This window comes from Argiope bruennichi, chromosome 4 (assembly GCF_947563725.1).
Source record: "Argiope bruennichi chromosome 4, qqArgBrue1.1, whole genome shotgun sequence".
Taxonomy (NCBI): Eukaryota; Metazoa; Arthropoda; class Arachnida; order Araneae; family Araneidae; genus Argiope; species Argiope bruennichi.
The window spans coordinates 127,823,697-127,845,489 of NC_079154.1; the positions used below are offsets into that span (position 1 = coordinate 127,823,697).

Sequence of the window (21,793 nt, forward strand, 5' to 3'; positions counted from 1 at the left end):
TGATGCTTATGCACGTTGCTACATACGCTTCTACTAATTAATTTATAGACCAAGATATTAATGGTAAACACAAACAAAGTTATGGAAAAAAAATTATTCAAAAAATTATAATAGCATTTCAAATTCAAATTGATTTTCTTCTGTACTTGTTCTCAAGTAATAATAAATCTGAATTAAATACGAAAGTTTGGAAAGTTTAAAGCTTGGAGACTACAGGATTCAACAACCATAACTTAAGCAGCTTCGAAGTGAAATGGACTGTTATTTACAGTGGACTTCTAAAAATATCCTATTACCGTTTGGTTTCCCAGGATTTAGGATGGAAATTATCAACAGTTCACAGAGCAGGGAATTGCAGTGAAGAATGCAGAGGTGGTCTCATAATCTATGTGTGTTTTTAACGAATTATGTACACAACCGTTTGATTTAAAACAGTTTTTATTCTTTAAGACTCATAATAAATTGATACGAATTCATAATATCATTAGATATTATAACATTTTCCTTAAATACAAAATACTATTCGAAAATTTAAAAAAAAAAATGGAAAGGAAGCTTTGTATTCCATTTTTCTGAAGAAATGCCTTATTGATCAAGAGTACAAAGTAATACACATAGACAGAAAAATTTGCGTGTTAATAATAAACTGAAAATACAAAAATTTTGAAAAGAATTATAAATATGTTTTTAAAATATTCTTCTAAACAATACGAGACTCGAACTGAAAAAGATTTACAGGCACATATTTACAGATAATTTATTAGTATTATATCTAAATAATATACTAAATGTATAATTTTATATTATACGGAAAAAAGAATATATCTTCATATGATGGGCTTTCATTTTTATTTATGTTAATGACGTAAATATTAACTCGATAATCTCGAAATGAAACATAAAAAAAAAAAACGAAGGAAATAAAAATCTCAAAAGAAAATGGCTTCAATATACCAAATTATTTTTAAATGGATTATTTTCAAATTAACTAATCTGGAATTAATGTGTAATTTGATATGAGGATTTTCCTATTCTTACTTGAATTAATAAATAGAAACACGAAACAGACATCAAGTAAATGCATGTCAAAAGGACGAATGGTATGCGCTAAGCTTACAAATGAACTTCATATTTCAAGGACAAATTATTAAACAGTTTAAAAAACAGAGACCTGTAAAATGGAATGAAAAAAAAATCCATTGAGAAGTTGTTAAGATTTTTTTTTCTCTGTTTTTCTCTATTCTTTTTTAACTGAAGATTAAGGATTGCAACCTTGTAACTAAATTGAAATGAAATTGTATTTATGATAGCTTCAGTGCGTCTGTATTCATAAAAAAATTTAAATAAGAAATATAGTTTTTGTTTGTTTGATTAGAATAGGAGAATAATTTTCGAGAATAAATTTTGTCTATTCTTTAATGGTGAAATGAAAAGTTTTAATACTTGTGCACTTGTCTTGAAAATGTTTTATGCTTTTATGTTTTTCATAATCAAATGCATTACAATAAAAGTTAATATACATTACATAAAATATAATATTTAATCAAAGAAAGAAAAATATCTATTTTGTTAAGAAAAAAAAATAGTTTTGATTATTAATAATTTTTCTTGCAAATAAAAATAAAAGGAAAAAAAAGGGGGGGGAGAAGAAGCAAAGAGAGAGAGAGAGAGAGCATTTGAATTAAATAAGTGCTTGGTAAAATTGTAATTGGCCGAGACAAATTCCAGTATATGCAACCTTACTTTTGAAAGCTTTTTACAAGATTATTGAGGTGTATCATCTTTATGAATAATTTGAAATGAAGTTCGTATTTTAATGGTAATCATCGAATCGAAATATGTTTTGTATAGTATTTATTATTAAGCGATACGAAAAATAATTAATAATTATCATTTTTTTCAATTCCGCATTTCCAGCTTGAGAATTATATTTAAACATGCTTAAAGAGAGAGAAGTTATATTTGTAACTCATGCAACTTACTAAACCTTATTATTACATTGTACATTTGACAAAAAAATAATCTTTTTAAAGATATGGCAGCTTATGTTTGTGCATTAAATTTTGCTTTAAATAAAAATTATTCAGAAAAAAATCTGCTAAACAAAGATTCAAACGACTCACGCATCAGTTTGTGAGACATTCTGATGTCTTGCGCGGAAATGTTAACTTTTTCTATAAATTTCCCTTTAATTTTGTATATGGAAGACAACAGAAATTGTCATTCATTAGATATCAAATCTGAATATAAATTAATAAATAAAATCTACTTGAAAAACATTTTTAAACGAAAAAATAACTTGTATCGAAAGGAAAGATCAGCAGCGAAATATTATGATATAATGAGGTTCAAAATACATTTAATGTCTTATTAAAAGGGATTACAAAATGTAATGTATCGTTTTGACATTTCATTCACATTGCCACAGAAACCTCATTAAAAGATGAAGTGAACGATTCTTAACAGTTTCGGAGAGTACAATCGATCGAATCATACGTCATATTCTATTATAATGAGACGCTGCACTCCAATAACAGTTAATAGCGTTTATAAATATGTATTAAAAACAAAAATACTTCATTATACTTGCACAGAGGACGCTAGGAGTCGCTTCAGGCTTCATTTGTATGGCTTGATTCAATAAATTTATAATGTGCAAAGGCATGCTTTAATTTCAAAATTCATGTTTTTGTTTCTAATAACTCTGAATTTGCCAAAGCTAACTAATAGCAAACTACTATTTGCAGTTATTTTCTTTAAATTTTAAATTTAATATAATAATCCTTAGGGTTAAGCATTTGCAAAATGATATGCCGGTCTTTCGGCATTTCCCTTTGTTCTGCCTCTGTCATTGCAGCTGAGCATCTCAAATCACAGGACGATTGTCATTTGATGATCGGTTCGGACAACATAATGAGTGATTGAGTTTGAAAGCGGAAATGTTGTTTGTAGTATGGTTGCCTGTAGTGTTTTGTCCCCTATGATGGCTTATCCTTAATTGACATTAAACAAGGACCATTGTCTTTTGGTGGCCACATTGTAACAATTGAAATTGTATACTATCTTGAAAGCAAATGAGCATCTGTATCCTGAATTTGAATGTATGTTCAGTGATTTCTTGATAGTGAAAAGGCTAGGATGAAAAAAGGCTTTAAACTTGTCCATCATGTATGAGATATATAAGGTGCCTTTCAAGATGGTTAACAAAATTCAGCGATAAGCTAAGCATCTGAAATAAGTCACTCTTACTGAACAAACACAAGATTACAAACGAAGAGGTTGGACATTGCAGAGAACTCTTTGCCAATGAATTTATTAAAAGAAATGAATTCACCAGACAAAATATGCAACACAGGTTTAATGGAATAGAAATTGTCAATAGCATAGCAATCTAGTTGTACGATCAACAATATTATACTTAGCATACGTCCATGGCAATGGAAAACATTAGTAATAATAAAACACTAGAGTCCTCCAATTGATTGTTCATGGGAAATGCCCTTCGAAGCTATACAAACCCCTATTTTGCACTTTATCTAATGTATTGTTTTCTTTTATTTAAAATATTAATAAAGATTCCTCTGTAATGACCGCCTTTTGAGTTTCCCGCGGTATGTTCTAATGAAGGAATTATTTGTTCCTGTATGACTCAAAACTTAAGACCAATCCTTTAAAAAAAAACTTTTGTCTACAAGCATTTGGTTAACAAAAAGTGCATTTCTTATAACACTCCTATACTTTTAAACAACGGGTTAAATACGCATACGGGGTGAAAAAAGGGGCTTTCCTGATTATTAATATTTATTTCCCAATAGTTATTATGCAAATAATAACCTTTTTCAGAAATTAAAACCGCAAACTCAGGAGAACATGTGTATGAAATTTGGGTAAAATTCGCTAAGAAGTTTTTCTCTCAGAAAGATCTAAGAACATTTTGTTTAATTTGGATTATCTTGTATTTTGACATAATTTTTTAAAAAGGTAAATGCTGACATCCATTTTGTAATGATACGAATTACCTTGAAAAATGTAACATCTGCCCTGTTTATAGTTCGAGAAATGTCAAGATTCTATTCTAGTTTGTTTGGGGTTTGGGTAATATTTTATCGGCAAGAATAGCCTGAGTATCTGTTATTTTACCTCATAAAGTTTTACTTTCTTGCAATGCAAACTATCCATAAAAATATATTCCCCTTTCCCCTCTAATACAAAAATTGTCCCATTTATTTTCATGGAACTACAAACATGTATTTTCTGTATTTTCCTCGCTCATGTCATCTCGTTAAAAAATAAGTTTAAATTCGTTGCTTATATACAAGGAAAAATTGTACCAAACTTTCAACAATTAATATCGCGAACTTTGAGAACAAGACTATGAAATAATAAAAAGGCTATATTATTGTCTTCATTGACTATTTTATGCATATTAAAATTTTGGAACATATTTTGTTCACCCTATATTTTGCTACTTCAAATAGTTTTTTTTTATATATATCATTAATGATGTTACTGTGAAACCATATGACAAAATATAGCGTTTCTCTGCATAAAGAAACAAATTGAAAACAATTCAAAATTCTATTCCAATTTAAAGCTCTGCAACAAGCGGTCTTGGATTCGAGACTCGATTCTAAATGTATTCGTTGACATCGTGTTCTTGAAATCCAGATGGCGTTTTTTCGTAAAAGTTGGCGATAGATGGCACGGGATCAGTTATTGCCTTCACATCTTAATTTAAAATGAAGATAATTAGCCCAAAATAAGTTTCATATAACTTCAAAATCAAAAAATAATTTAGCAGACTACATCCTCTTAAAAAGAAGTCTAGAAGTGGTCTTTTCGTTTTGCCACAGAACAACTAAGAGATATAATATGATCGATTATTCAAAAATATATAAACTATATCAATATGTGCAGCACATGCGCTTAGTTCATGATTATAAGCATTCGAAACTTCCCGCCACTGGGAAAGCCAAGTCGTGGGTACTCCATTCTGATAAGTCAAGATGGACCATAGATGCTTTTTAATGAGGCATTTTTTGGTCAGTATATGACATTGCAGTATTTCTTTAGCTAGTATATTCCCCTTATCACACTCCATGTTATTGCTTTTATGAATGTACTGAAGGAACAACGATTCTCTATTTACGTATAAGTGGAGCGACAAAAGTACTGGAAAAGGTAACAAAAAAAGATTTGCAATCTGAATTTACGTTTTTATACATAAGATGGCAAAATTGCATATTTGTACAAGTAATTAAACTGCGTATTGAATCGAATAATTAACTGGCGTTTACTTTACGGCTATAAAAAAATTTTCGATTTTTTTTAAATGTAGTGATATTTATAAAATGATTCATAATATAAAACTTCCTATTAATAATCTTTTTTTTTCTATTTTGTAAAGAAAATAGAAAGAAATCAAAGGTCATTTAGGATATACAATAAATATAATTATAGCTTTGATATTTTTTAAATAGAGTATTTTAAAATAAAGAAATAAATGAATAAAACGCAAAAAGCAAATATCGCTAGTCAAGGTTAAATGTTTGAATTAATATTTTCACAATAAAAGTTTTAATATTCTGTTGACGAAAACTTTATCATTAACCATACAATATATTTTATGCAAACTTTAAGAATATCACTACGTTTCCTTTTAATATTGTCATGTATGCCAGGTAGACCGAGAGACGATACGATTCGTTTTACATACACGCAAAGAACATTTATTAGTATTAAGATGCACAGGCACGAACGAGCATAACAACTACACCGAACAAGTACAAAAATAAGAACTACGAAACTCAAAAAGGTACAAACAACACGCGCACGTCACACAGCCTGGAAGGTTCTCTAATCTGGCTGTTGCCAGATACATAACAGTTCCTTTCTCTAATCTGGCCGTTGCCAGATACATAACAGTTCCTCCCCGACAAAATATAGAGTCACAGGTGGAGTCTCTCTGGAGGTCTCCTGATTCGGGTTGAGCGTCGGAGCGTCGGTTTTCGGCTTTCCGGAAGCGTCTGGTACAGGGCCAGGTGGCATATCATCACTTGGAGTGGCAGATACAGGTACATCCTTAGGTTCAGGGACAACTTCAGGTACAGGTGCAGGCGGTTCCGATTCAGCAACATCATCGGATACTGGCTCATCTGGAAAATTCAATTCTTTATCGTAAATTGGAATTTCAGTAGCAGCTTGGGATAATTCAATCGACTTCCCACATTTCCTTATTTGATCTGCGTGTCTCTTCCAAATTTCATTTCCAACTTGTATGCTATAACTCAAAGTTCCATCTCGGTTTATAATTGTTCCAATTTTCCATTTGTTAGGTCCGGAATAATTTCTTACGGCTACTTTCTCCCCTTCCTGAAACTCACGCAAGATAGATTCTGTGTTAAGTCTCGAACTCTGTTTCTGAACAACTTTGTCTCTCAAATTTGGTTTAAAAAGATCAAGCCTAGTGCGAATACATCTCTTAAAAAACAAGGCACTCGGAGTTTCTCCCGTGAGGGAATGTGGAGTTATTCTATACTGTAATAAAAATCTTTGTAATTTCACATTTAGATCTCCAGAATCACTTCTACTCGATTTCAACGAAGCTTTGAACAACTGCACTATTCTTTCTGTCTGCCCGTTCGTAGCAGGATGGTAAGGTGCTGAAGTTATATGTTTAATATTATTCAGTTTCAAAAAATGTCGAAATTCGTAACTAGTAAAACTTGCGCCGTTATCACTAACCAAAGTTAAGGGAATTCCATAATGAGCAAAAAGAATACGAAGATGATGAATTGTAAAACTAGCTGTAATATTTTTCATCGGAATGACTTCTATCCACTTCGAATATGCATCAGAGACTACAAAAAACATTTTCCCCATAAAAGGACCAGCGTAGTCAACGTGTATCCTTTGCCAGGGTCCATTTGGCCATTCCCACGGATGTCGATTTATCCTTGCTGGTTCTTTCCTCGTTGCGATACAAGCTGAACAGTTCTGAACAAAATTGGCTATACTGGCATCAATATCTTGCCAATAGCAGTAGCTTCTATCTATGGCCTTCGTTTTGACAATTCCAGGATGTCCAACATGAAGTGCTTCCAAAACTTGATTCTGGTACTTTTCAGGAATGCATACTCTATCACCATACATTATGCAACCATTTTGCAATGAAAATTCCGATTCTCCACCTTTCCAAGGTACAGGTAATTCAGTTCCAGATTTTAAACTTTCATACAGTTCGAACAATTTCCTATCAGTTTTAGTAGCTCTAGCTATGTCGGTTGCTGTAACAGGCATTAATTCAACTTGCGAAATATTTGTCACGTCTGCTTCAGTCAAGTACTCACAGTCCTTGTCAACTGTTAGTGGTAACCGTGAAAGTGCATCGGCATTGCCATGATTCTTTGTGTTTCGATACTTGATTGTATAACTGAAGGCTTGCAGAAAAAGTGCATAATGAACCATTCGTGTTGCTGATAGACATGGTAAACTACGATTAGGTGCGAAAATTGATACTAGGGGTTTATGATCGGTTACGAGATCAAAATGTCGACCAAATAAATATTGATAAAATCTCTTTACTCCCCATACGATACTCAATGCTTCTTTGTCTATCTGCGAATAATTACGTTCCGTTTTAGTCAATGACCTTGATGCAAACATGGCTGGTTTTTCCAACCATCTGGCATAATGTGACTTAAAACTGCTCCTATTCCAACTGGTGATGCATTCGTTTGTAATACAAGAGGTAACTTAGGATCATAATGGCATAAAATTCGGTCTGAAGCAATTTCTTGTTTCAATGCCTTGAAAGCTTTTTCACATTCTGCAGTCCACAAAAATTTAGTACCTTTCTGCAGTAAATTATTGAAAGGAGCGACACGAGTAGATAAGTTGGGAATAAATTTTCCGTAGTAATTGACTAAACCCAAAAAACTCTTCAAATCAGATACAGTTTTTGGAACTGGTACCTTCGTAATTGCATCGATTTTTTCTTGTGTTTTGTGGAGGCCGAATTTATCAATTGTATGACCACAATAATTCACAGATTTCTTAAAAAATTCACTTTTCCGCTTATTTACTCTGAGACCATATTCTTCTAGTCTCTGTAGTACTAATTCTAACCTTCCAAAATGCTCTTGATCATTTCTCCCCGTTACGGTAATATCGTCTAAAAATACGTGTACCCCCGCGATGCCTGATAAAACTTGTTCAATGGCTCTCTGCCACACTGCCGGAGCTAAGGCTATACCATAATTCATTCTCTTGTAACGGAACAAACCCTTGTGAGTATTGATCGTCAATAGATGTCGGTCCCGCTCATCAACTAACATTTGAAGGTATGCCTCAGATAAGTCGATTTTAGTAAAGAACTCCCCTCCTGACAGTTCAGCAAAAATGTCCTCGATACGGGGTAAAGGATACTGCTCAATTTTTAGTCCCGGGTTGATAGTCACCTTATAATCACCACAGATTCGTAGGTTCCCATTCTGTTTGATAACAGGAACAATTGGTGTAGCCCACTCACTATATGTCACTGGCTCAATGATGTCTTCTGCAACTAACCTCTTAAGTTCAGTTTCTATTCTTTCTTTTAAAGCAAATGGTCGAGGTTTAAAAAATACCGGTTTGTAATTAGGTTTCATTTGAAGTAGGCAACAAAACTTTTCCAGTTTCCCGATACCCGGAGAAAAAATTTTCTCATACTTTTGAAGCAAGATATTTAATTTATTGGTTCGAGAATTACAATTTTCAACCCGAACTACTTTAATTGAGCTCCAGTCTAAATGGAAATTTCTCAACCATTCACGACCAAAAACTGCGTTTACTTTTGCATGTACCAAATAAATAGTTTCTGTATTAATTTGATCTTTGTATTGAATTTGCACCACTGCTTGGCCAGCTGATGTTATCATAGAATTATCGAAATTCCTAAGCAATAATTTGGTACGCTTAATGGCTACATCCGGACAAAGTTTCTTAAATTCATTCACATTCATACAACTAATAGCAGCTCCAGTATCTAATTCAAATAAACACTTATTCCCTTCAACAAAAATTTCTAATAAAATCTTATCCCTTGCATGTCGTGGTGATTTAACGGTATTAACTGGTACAGTTTCAGAACAAGATTCTATTTGTTTAACTGTTTCGTTACGTTTTGAGCGGCAGACTTTTGCCAAATGCCCGTTCTTTAAGCAATTCCTACACTGAGTATTCTTGTGCTTACATTCGTGAGCTAAATGTTGAGTACTATCACATCTGTAACATTTCCGAGATTTATCAAACTTCTTTGTAGGTTCAGATTTCTTAAATTTAGAAAAATCTTTTTTGATAGTTTTATCTTGCGAACTATGTAATTTTTTTATCGATACCATTTGATTCTGAATTTCACACACATCTCTCTGAGCAGATTCCATTGCGAATGCAATGCTCTTAGCTTTTTCGTATGTTAACTTATCCTCTGCTAACAGCTTTTTCTGTATATTTTCGTTTTTGAGACCCATCACCAATTTATCACGAAGCATCGTACTTAAATTGTTCCCAAAGTTACAGTGTATCGACAGTTTTTGTAATTCGGCACAATAATTTGCAATGGACTCATCTTCAAATTGCTTCCTCTTGTAGAAACGAAACCGTTCTGTCATCTCCAGTGGTTTAGGATTCAAATGTTCCGAAAGTAATTTTACGATATCTTGATAAGTCATTTCAGAAGGAATGTTGGGAGTGGCCAGATTCTTTAACAATTTATACGTTGTTGCTCCCATAAGGCTTAAAATAGCAGGGACTTTCATTTTATCTTCGATCCCATTAACAACGAAGTAAGATTCTAAACGTTCCACATAACTGGACCAGTCTTCCACAGACGCATCATAAGATTCAAAACTAATGTTCGAAGATCCCATCCTCGTCGCCAACTCTTTTGTCATGTATGCCAGGTAGACCGAGAGACGATACGATTCGTTTTACATACACGCAAAGAACATTTATTAGTATTAAGATGCACAGGCACGAACGAGCATAACAACTACACCGAACAAGTACAAAAATAAGAACTACGAAACTCAAAAAGGTACAAACAACACGCGCACGTCACACAGCCTGGAAGGTTCTCTAATCTGGCTGTTGCCAGATACATAACAGTTCCTTTCTCTAATCTGGCCGTTGCCAGATACATAACAAATATTACAGCAAATGATTCAATCAATAACCATTTTTATACCTTATTCTGAATGTCAACTGATACACCTTCTTCGTACAGATAACGAATCACTTGCTCATGACCTTGTCTCGCAGCCCAGTAGATGGCACTGTCTCCGTGCTGTAAAAATAAGAGTTTAAATATTTTGTTCATATTATTTTATAGAGTATTATACTAATTTTAACCCTTAAATTTAAAAAAAATTAAGGACGTTTTTGATTATTAACGAAAATTTGAAAAATAAACTAATTCAAGGAAAATAAAATTTTAATCTTGAATAATATTTTGACTACGCTATAAAATTGCTAACGACTCGCTAGATTTTCTTAAAATTTTGTTCACAAATGCTATGAAGCATTAGGACGATTGATAGGATATTATGTATGATAATTAACATAATTTTTATGTAATTAAAATTATCGATCAGGGAAAAGATTCCTTTATCTTTAATGTTGCCATTTTTATTGAATGAAAATATGGCAAATCATTTTGTTTACTCGTGATAAATTAAATTTTATGTTATTCTTTAAAAATTAATAACCTATTGAAAAAAAATAAAGTTCAGCAGTTTTTTTTTTTTAATAATTTATTACTGTTTGTAATGTTTTCGAAAAATGATGCAGTTTAAAAATTGATATCCTCACGCTTATAATTAAGAGAATTTTGTAGTAGAGTATTATAATATTTTACATGCATATATGTTTTAAATTAAAAATTTTATTCATATACATTTTTAAAAGTTCTGTATATGAATCCTGTCCATTCGTCAAGAATTATACTAATTTTGATATATAAAGCTAACGATATTATAGTTTGTAATTTTATTACTTAGTTATGTGCATTTTTAATAATGTATTGTGCAACTTCGAGATAAAATGTAGCTTTAAATTGTAAAAGGAATAACTGCTAATATATTAGTATTATTACTTCATCCAGGAAAATACTGCTTCATTAACTAGTAAAAAATTAATAATTTTTTACATTTTTTTTGTATAAAAATGGGGGGGAGGAATGTTCGTTATATGTAAAAAGTAATAAATTGCTATATTAAAATATAACTATAATTATTATAAAAAATGAGCTTACGCTATCCAGCGCATGGATATTGGCTCTTTTAGAGCGAAGAAATTTGACCACATTCAGGTGTCCTAATCCAGCAGCAATGTGTATAGCTGCTTCACCATGCTAAAATTAAAACAATATCAGATGAATTACAAGAAATAAGATAACATCGATCTAAATTTCATTAATAAATAATTATTTTTAAAGAAAGTGCAGAAAGTGAAACTTCTATTTTTAAAATTTAAAAATTGTTATAAAAATATAAATAAAATGTAATGTTGGAAGTTCTGTAGTTAGGAACAAAAACATATGATTTCATTTATACATCTGAGTGTAGTACGAAACAAAACATTAAAAATGATTTTTGTTATAGACGATAGATTTTAAAATTTATATTATTTCAAACCTCATTAATTATAAAGTTATCCTAAACCATTTAAATTCATATTTTATTATTAAATTATTATATTTGTCCATAAATTATTCTTTGCTATGTATTAAGATGTCAGTGTCTTCTTAAAACTTCAGTTTTTCTAGTATTACAGTTTCAAAATATTTTAAATAAGTTATTCTATGCACCGAATATGGTTTTTTAATGCAGCGTGCGTTAGATGTACCTGAAATTTAAAACTGATAAAACTTTGTATATGTCATAAAAACGATCTGCCAGAAATATCACACTGTGTGATGCGCTTGTTTGTGCGTTTAGATATGTTTCAAGATTTTTTAGAATTAATATAAAATAAAAATAACAATAAAAAAATAGTTTTTAAATTATAAGAAGATTATATTCATAAATATGAAAGAGTTTTTATCAAGCAATTCAAAAGGAAACTATGTTATCAAAATAACAGTTTGTTTAGAAATAATTTGTTTGCTTTGGTAGAAACGTGCATTGGACATAAATGGCATATTATTCTTTAAATATAAATAGCATTAAAGCATAAATGAAATATTCTGAAAAATCGTACATGAATTATTCTTTCCAAATAAATATTTTATCTTGAAGTGAATTCTTTTAATTTTTTTTAATTATGTTTAATTTATCTTTTCTGTGATTTTAGCAAATTATCAGATCTTATCATTATGAGCTAGACAATAAGACATATTTTCTAAACGACTTTATTAATTTAACATCGAATTTTATAATATCACAGAAAAGCATTTCTATATTCTGTATTAAAAATTGTAATGAAATCTAACAAATGCATTGATACTGAAATTATTGAATGACCTAGAAGTAATATGATTGGGATGAATATCTTAATGTATGTATCATTAACGGCAGTTAAATAGTTCTAAACGTCATCATACTGTGTTTCAAAATAAATGATATATCCCAGCCGAGTCTTTTTTAAAATGTTATTATCGGTTTTCTAGGTAATGAACAATTTATATTTCAATTGAGAATATACAAACTAATAGGCTATGGGTTTGAAATATAGACATACAGACTGATGAACTATTGGTTAATTTATAGACTATGGGTTTGAATTTTTTTTTAATAATTCCTCTCTATGTGTTATTGTGGTGAATTGCATAAAAGCCAGTAACAGCGCTTCTGCCCGAACAGCTGTTTTGGCATAATCGGGTCGTTACTGGACTGCTAACCAAAAGGTCCCAGGTTCTATCCTCACGTGTTCCGATACAATTTAAATTTTAAAAAGCAATTTAAATTCTGAAAATTATCAGCATAAACTTCAAAATAAATTATCTAATTGACAACGCGTTTTTTTTTTTTTTAAATTTCTGTGTCTAAATACTATTGATATATTATACTCGTACCTGAGGGAAAATATATTCACAGGATCGATTCATGTACAATCACTGCAGCTCGCCATATTTTCATTTTTCATTTTTTAAATTTAAATTTGTATAAATGATTTAATTTTTTGAAAGTTCTAATAATTTTCCTTCAAGAGATTTCAGTATTCAGAAAGAACTTGAAAATAAAGCGTCTTAATTCTGAGAGAAAGAAAATTTTCTAAAGAGGAATTTGCTTGTTTTGGCATTTTTGGCGAATTCTTTTGGCGCCACAAGTGCGCAAACAAAGTGCATCTTTTGAAGGTACACGGTTTGAAAGAAAAAGCATGCTATAGAAAAAATAACAAGCACATATGTTAAAAACAATTTTCTACGAGCAAAAGTTTCTCGTAAGTGTAAGAAATTTTAAAAGATAAGACCATTAAGGTGCATAAAAATATTTTATTCTAAAGGGTTTTTTTTAATTAAAAAATTATTTCCTTGCATGTGTACTTATTTTAAACTTGCATTTTATGATTTTTTTATTGTTCAGTATTATCTGCATAATTTTTATAGGAAAAGTAAGAAATCCAAAATAACTAACTGAGAATTTTTTGAAGTTAGACTTTTCATCAAAATCAATTAAAAATTGCAAATACTTAGTTACGAATTTTTTTTAATAAATAATTTATGTACGAGTTAAATATTACGATATGTGATATACCATTTAACTATCGTATTATTATTTTTTGCTGAAATTAGTCAGCTACCAATTTTTTAAAACAGACGAAATTTAAATTATTAAAAATGTATTATTATAAATTACAGAATCACCACGAATGCAGGAACTGCCACCGAATATTCAGTGTACGCTATCCTTATAAAGATGTCAAAAGGAAGATTGAAAGACCGGTTCCAATAAAGCTTGAGACGCAATAACAAAAACTTGAAACCACATTAATAGAACCATGATTTAAGAATTTAAATTATGATTTATACCAAGGTCGGTTTCATTTAACAGAAAACGCAGGAATTCCTCAAGTTACGTCAACAACTGTTGTTATCTCTTTTCATCATCCTTGTCCTACTTAAATCCACTAAAAAAATTTCAAATATATTTACGAATAGCGGAATTTATATACGCTTTCTTTATATAATAAATATATAATTCAAAAATAATATCCTACACTAATAAAAAGATTTTCATGCTATTTAAATTAGGAGGCTACAACCGAAAATTGTAGATATCGTTTAAGATAAAAGAAGAAAAAAAAACAGTTTGTTGTTTCCAGATCGGAATTTGGAAATTATCTGAAAATTTAATTTTAAACAGGATGTAATTGAAACACTCATTTCCTACTTCTTGGATTTGAAAAAAAGGTGCATTTGTTGTTATTATTTTTTTTTTACAATCAAATCACAGAATTTCGTATAACGTTAATTGCATAAAAGCTGATTCATACTATTTTCAACATTTAAAATATAATTTTTTGTTAGTTATGTGTTAAATAAAAGACAAAAATTAGAAAAAATAGTTTACGTTTGCTAGCTTCTTTTTTTTTCGATAGAAGGTATTCCCTAATTCATATTATTATTCCTTTAATTTTTATTTTTTAAGTTTTCTGTGATAAAAGAAAAAATATATGTGTTTTAGAAAATTGGCTCTTATCATATCTGCTTTTGTATTATATCATTTTTAAAACTCCTTCATTTTATTTTGAAGAATATTTAAAGGTTCAAGGCTTCCGCTATTTTGTCTAAACAGGATACATTTGCAAAAAGTTTTAATCAAACTCTTTCAAAGTTTAATAATAACGTTAATTGCATAAAAGTACATCTACAAAGTACATTCTTTTTAAAACGGATAAAAATTCTTTGAGTGAGTGAGTGAATATTATACTAGCGCAAGATCCATTCTCTTGATAAATTGCGCCGCAACTTGATGAAAGCTTTAGCGTTACATCTTAAAACTATGTATAAAATATTTACAATCCGATATTAAAAACAACTATAAATTAGGAACAATGATAAGAAGGTATCAACATTTCACATTTCTTTGATAAAACCAGCTTCTTTTAAATAAAGGAAAGTATTAAAATGTGGTTTACGTCCAATTAAAAGGGGAAGACAAGGAACAACTGTATTAAAATACTTAAGACGCAATGAGTCCAGTGTCTGACATTCAATCAATATATGTCGGATAGTTAAACTATCACCACAACGACTACAAGTTGGTGGTGGCTGTTTCAAAAGTATATATTTATGATTTATGCGAGAGTGTCCAATGCGTAATCTTGTAAGAATAACATCGCATCGACGATTTAGGGAGGAACACCAAAGATCAATAAAAGGTTTGACTGTGTGTAGTTTGTTTTCTGTCTCGAGATTCCACTGGTTTTGCCAATTTTGGAATAACCATTTACGAACGGAAGAACGTACGTCAGCATAAGGAATGGCCTGTTTGTAGGATTCGTTTGCTGATTTTGCAGCAATATCTACTATTTCATTCCCTTGGATACCTACATGGGAAGGAATCCAACAGAAAAGAATTTCAAAACCATTTTGACATAATTCCTTTAGCAAACTCCTGATATCAGAAATATATGCATGATTGTGCGACTTTTCAATAAGGGCTTGAAGGGCACTCCAAGAATCGGAATAAATTATTACCTTTTTAAACTTATTCTTAGCAATATATTGTATGACACGATATATAGCTGTGACCTCCGAGGTAAAAACTGAAGTAAATTCGTGCAATTTCTGACCTACAACTACATTCTCACAAGCAAAAGCATAACCAACATGAGACTCGGCTTTGGAATCATCCGTGTATACAGGAATGGAAATTCTTTATACAGGAAATTCTTTGAAATAATCGGCAATTAATTTCTCTTTTCTCCACTTCTGCTATCATTACAGCTTGTTTTTTAGTTTTTTAATATTTCTAAATACTTCTGGAAATCATTTTTGGTTATTCGGGACAACATTCATTTGGAAAAATTTAGGTTTGTTTTTACTTATTTGAGATCCAACACAGAATTTCTGAAGAATAAATAAATGAAATTAAATAAGATTTTTTTAAAGGATTCAACCAAGCATTTTGAGTGGAACTACTGAAACATTATGGAATATATCAAAAATGATTGAAATAACTTTATTAAGAACAGGGATGGCGAACCAGCGGCACGCGTGTCATTGATGCCACGTAGCAGAATATTTTGGGCACCTCACTGATCAAAACGGTTTGCCTTTTAGTTCAAAATAACAAAGTTCACTATGAAGTATTACTAACAAATGCAAGTGATCGGTCGCTGTGCGCCTATTCTCATTCCCTGCAAGTGAATAAAAGACAAAATTAAACAATCGACGTCTATGATTAAATATGTTAACAAATATTGTCATATGAGCGCGGCAAGTTACTCGGTTGCAAATGCCATTGATCGCCTTTTCAAGAGGTCGAGTTTTTGAAGGAAGCCTGGTTAACATGCGTGTCCTCACTTTTTGAGAATTTTGGTAATAAAGGTAAGATAATTCAGCGCATCAAAGATATCCCTTTATCCAGAAACACAATAAATGAAAGAATCTTAAAACTGCCCGGAAATGTAACAGATGACATTAACTGCGCTCCTTTTATATCACCGTGTCTTGACGAAAGTACTGACATCACTAAATCTGCACGTTTAGCTATTTTTGCTCGATATTTTGTAGGAAATGTTATTAAGGAAGAATTAATTGCAATAACATCGTTACTAACAACTACAAAGATCACAGATATTTGTAAAGCTGTTAAAAAAATTCGTGTGCTGAAAAAGAAATTGATTTGAAAAGAATTGTTTCAGTAAGAACTGATGGTGCTCCAAATATGGTGGGCAAAAAAATATTAATAAATAAATAAAAACAACTTCATAAATTTACTTCAAACAGACGCAGGATATTCAATTCTGGAATTCCATTGAATTATTCACTAACAAGACTTGTGTCCTAAGAGTGGTTTAACATCTTTTCATAATGTAATGGCGTTAGTCACAAAAATAGTCAACCTCATATCGTCGCAGGCTTTAAATGAGCGAAAGTTTGAGGCTTTGTTGGATGAAGTCAATTCGGTGTATAATGGTTTACTAATGTATAATAATGTTAGCTGGTTGAGCCGCGAGAACGTACTTCAAAGGTTTGTTGACTGCTTGGAAGAAATCAGATTGTTTCTGCAAAATGAGGGGGAAATTGAACAATATCCACAGTTGTTGGATATTATGTGGTTTTCAAAATGGATGTTTTTTACAGACATATGCCATCATTTCAATGATTGAACGTAAAGCTTCAAAGCACAAAAATAAAAAATGTCGTCATGATGAATTTCATTCGCGCTTTTGTCGCTAAACTGCGTGTTTTCAGAAACGATATTATTACAAAAAACTACAAACTTGAAAAAAAATATCAAAAATATCACTTTCCAAACTTGAAAAAGAATATCAATATTATATATCAGAGTTAGATGTACATGAGAAACCAGACGAAGAAAAAGTTATTGAAGAATTTATTTCGGTAATTGATTTTTTAATCAAGAAATTTTCTGCGAGATTTTCTCAGTTCAAAGAATTATCGGAAGTTTATTATGTACTCCGATGTGACTACATTGGATAAACTGAACTTGTCCCAATTCGATTGGTTAGAAATTGAAGAATTTGAAATACAACTGATTGATTTCCAATTTAGTTCAATATGGATTTAAAAATTTATTCAAACAACAGAAAAGTTGGAATAGATTGAAACAGAAAGATTAAGAAGCAATGTAACTAAAAATGGCAATAACAAAATTTTGAAAACATGGAATTCGATTCCAGACGTATTGAACTGTTTGAAGAAGCTGACTCACGCTATTTTAACCAGATTTTCATCTACCTATGATGGCGAGTCATTATTTACAGAGATGAATAACATTAAAGATTCGCTTAGAAACCATTTGGCAGATAACTCCCAATTCAGAAGGCATTCTGCTAAAAGCAACATCTTATAATACTAATATAAGATATTTGTCATTTAATCTACATCAACAGAAGCCATACTAATATTACTTTAATTTGAATTACACTTATAACTAAAACCTTTACTACTATACAGTGTAAAATGTATTTTTTCGTAGTAAATAAAAGAGTTTTGAGTTGTTATAATTCAGTTTTATTATTTTCCCAATCATCACAAGTCAAAATTATTTGATGGCACGTCTATACCTCATTGAACATTTCTTTAGAAAAAATGATCCTTAAAGGTTCGCCACCCCTGATGTAGAAGCTATGATATTACTAAAGAAGAACAAAATAAAGCGTTTAAAATAAGTTTCTATAAACCTAAAGAAATTATTGATTTTAAAATGAACAGTTAATTAAAATTCAGTAAAATTTCGATTTAATAGAAAATTAATATAAATGATTCAATTAATAAGAATGATTTTTTGTATGGAAACTTTTAACTTAAAAGTTAAAGAAAGCTTTAAGAAAAGGTGTTAATTTAAGATCGTATAACATTGTGATATTCAGTAATGCAACAAAGTGTTCCATGTGACATGTATAATACATAATGGCAGCACATCCATTAAAGCTGTAGTGTCTCTGATATTTTTTTTAAAGTTCAGTCTCCGGCTTTTATTATTATTTAGATATTTCTTTTGAGCTAAAAGTTAGATAAACAATGAAAAGGAAATCATAATATTAATAATTATAAGCAAGTTGACAATAATAAGCAAAAAAGGAATTAAAAAGTGGGAACTTGGAGCGCATGCACCCGAAAGCATTCAAAATTCTCACACTATGTATCGCAAAATGACAGACCAAGAATCGTAATGCAAGACTTTTTCCCCTTTTGAGTTGAACAAGGCAAAAACTTTTGCAACTCAATTCTGGCACTCAGCCAACAATCCATGACAGATCTCACTTTCTTGAATTTTTTTTTTCTTTCGCTATTTTATGATTTCAAGTATGCTTTCATATTTCTCCAACAAAACCATCTCATGTTTAATACATGTTCATTTAGAAAAAGATATGATGGCAATATCCGTGAATAAAATACAATACAGATTATAGCAACTAAAAATTGTTGGGCTACTCAAAAGACAAAGCTGTTATATATATATATATATATATATATATGTGTGTGTGTGTGTGTGTGTGTGTGTGTGTGTGTGTGTGTGTGTGTGTGTGTGTGTGTGTGTGTGTGTGTGTGTGTGTGTGTGTGTGTGTGTGTGTGTGTGTGTTATGGTCATGAATTTACATTTTCTGCAAATAGTTCCAGACGGGGGAAAATCTTGAAATTTTTTGTCACTTTTTGCCTCTTTTAATTGAAAGCAGTTGTAGCCCGAAAGTATTTTAAATTTCCATTTCATTACGTTATTAAAAACATTCATTGCGAGACGCTATGCTAAACAAAGGTCTTCCATGCATACACATACTAGTGTATGTATTTATTTCCAATATACTAGTCCAGTACGTATTATTTTCAACATACTAGTGTATGTATGTATTGATTCACTTATAAAAAAGAAAAAATAAGTCTAACAAATTATTCTTTAAAATTAATTAAATATGAAATTAAACAAAAGCTTCATAAAGCGTAAATTAACGTTACTCTTATGATATTACATATGACGAAACATGACATAAAAAAATATAAAAATAGTTATTTAAAGCAGCAGGAATAGTGTCCCAAAATGCTTTTTGCGTACTCCCTAATAAAGTTGATATCACCTCTCTCATGCCATAAAATATTGTGGAATTTCGTCAAGGCCAAGTACGCCAGGAATGCTCAGATTGTTATTTTCATATATGAGTGTTTTGTGATTCGTAGTATCGTGAAGGACACCGTTTTCTTTATGATTAAAACCCAAAATTTTAGAGAACTACAAGTTTAAACAAAAGATCATATACCAAATTTACACAAACAAGTTCTTTAGTGTAAACACATTAAATATACATTGGCGACTAAATTCAACCAAATGAATCAACTTCACTTATTCCTCCTCTGACGTATTTAATTGTATTATGTATTTGTATATACTAATTTACTTTTTTTTATTTATTTTTAAATTTTTTATTTAAATTTATTTTATTACTTAAAATAATTTTTTTTTTCTTTTAGCCTTATTATTTTTCAAAATTATCTATTATCTTTTGTTACATATGCACTGCTAATTTTTATATTATTTATGTATTTATTTATTTTTATTTGCAATTTCTATTACATAATTTCTTATTTTTAAACTTTATTTATTTCTTAATTTTGCTATTTATTTCTTAGTTCCTATAGTTCAGCTTAGGCCAAATCAGAGTTCCCTGAGTGAAATACATCAAATTTCCTTTACTTAAGTCTTAATGTCTAAATTTTGAATTATCGCCTTTAGATGCATACGACTGACGATCAATATATATATATATATATATATATATATATATATATATATATATATATATATATATATATATATATATATATATATATATATATATATATATATATATTTAAACGAATAAAATTTTATAGGATCTACAATTAAGAAGCTAAAATTTAATTTTATTTGTCTATCTCAAAGCATTTGTTAGTTATCTTAATTTTATTCGTCCATCTCATAGCATTTTTGAGTTATTTTGTTCACAGACAAGTAGTTCTATATTTTTCGAAATAAGGAATAAGGATAATAGCATTTGTTAGTTATCTTAATTTTATTCGTCTATCTCAGAGCATTTTTGAGTTATTTTGTTCACAGACAAGTAGTTCCTAAACTATATTTTTCGAAATAAGGAATAAGGATAATAGCATTTGTTAGTTGTCTTAATTTTATTCGTCTATCTCAGAGCATTTTTGAGTTATTTTGTTCACAGACAAGTAGTTCCTAAACTATATTTTTCGAAATAAGGGATTTCGAAATAAGAAATAAGGATAATGGCATTTGTTAGTTATCTTAATTTTATTCGTCTATCTCAGAGCATTTTTGAGTTATTTTCCGAATATTTTCCGTATATTTTCCGAAATAAGGGATGTCTGAATCAGGGAATTTCATCAAAGCTTCAGCTTCAAATCTTTTAGACTACTATTTTATATATTTCGTACATGAAAAGTTAAAAAAATTACGTTCCAATACAAGAAAAAGAATTTTATTTCCAAAGAAAAAGCGCAGCAAAGTTTAAAGAATTTCTTTAAATAGTAAAAGAATTGTTCTTGTAGCTACAAGGAACAAATGCATGATACATAATGGATACCAATGCATATTGTTAAGTCGTACTTGACATGTATCAAAGAGCATGACCTGATTTAGGATTTATGCATCGCTTAAATCCATTCTTTTCTTTCTCTTTTGAAAGATCATTTATTTTCCATTCCAAAATATTTATGCAGAAATAAAAGTAAAAAAAAAAAAAAAAAAAAATAACTTGGCGAGGCTAAAAGTTGCTCTAAAAGAACTTGACAGAAGTAAGGAGAATATGATTCTTAAGATAATTTATAAATGTGAAATTTTATGAGCCAGTTAAAACCAGTTTTTATTTTTGATAAAGTCGTCTGCATCCTGCTTTAATGTTGGATGTATTCCAGGCAATATCTCGGAATGTTTTTGAAATGGGAAAAAATCACGAGTCCGTCACTAATTTTATTCAATTTAAACATAATCTTATTTTGATGCTAAACTGACTCACTGAAAAGTGAAAGCTCCGGAAAATACCCAAAAATCCAATATTTAAATGCTTTTTATTTCCTCGTAAAAGAAATTCGAACAAAATTATTTGAATTTAAGTCATGAGT

The 21,793-nt window shown here is 30.2% G+C and overlaps 2 protein-coding genes across 2 annotated transcripts in view; both read right to left on the reverse strand.

The window, feature by feature from the left end:
- Positions 1 to 21,793, reverse strand: part of LOC129965540 (death-associated protein kinase 1-like) — a 112,610-nt gene that overhangs the window by 34,778 nt on the left and 56,039 nt on the right. The window contains exons 3-4 of the mRNA XM_056079515.1: positions 11,291 to 11,389; positions 10,226 to 10,324 (exon numbers count right to left, since the gene is read on the reverse strand). Of these exons, the coding sequence (XP_055935490.1) occupies positions 10,226 to 10,324; positions 11,291 to 11,389 (198 nt within the window). The remainder of the gene's footprint in view (positions 1 to 10,225; positions 10,325 to 11,290; positions 11,390 to 21,793) is intronic.
- LOC129965541 (uncharacterized protein K02A2.6-like) lies at positions 6,557 to 10,154 on the reverse strand. The gene has a single exon (XM_056079517.1). The coding sequence runs from the start codon at positions 9,930 to 9,932 to the stop codon at positions 7,644 to 7,646; it is 2,289 nt and encodes a 762-aa protein (XP_055935492.1). The 5' UTR covers positions 9,933 to 10,154; the 3' UTR covers positions 6,557 to 7,643.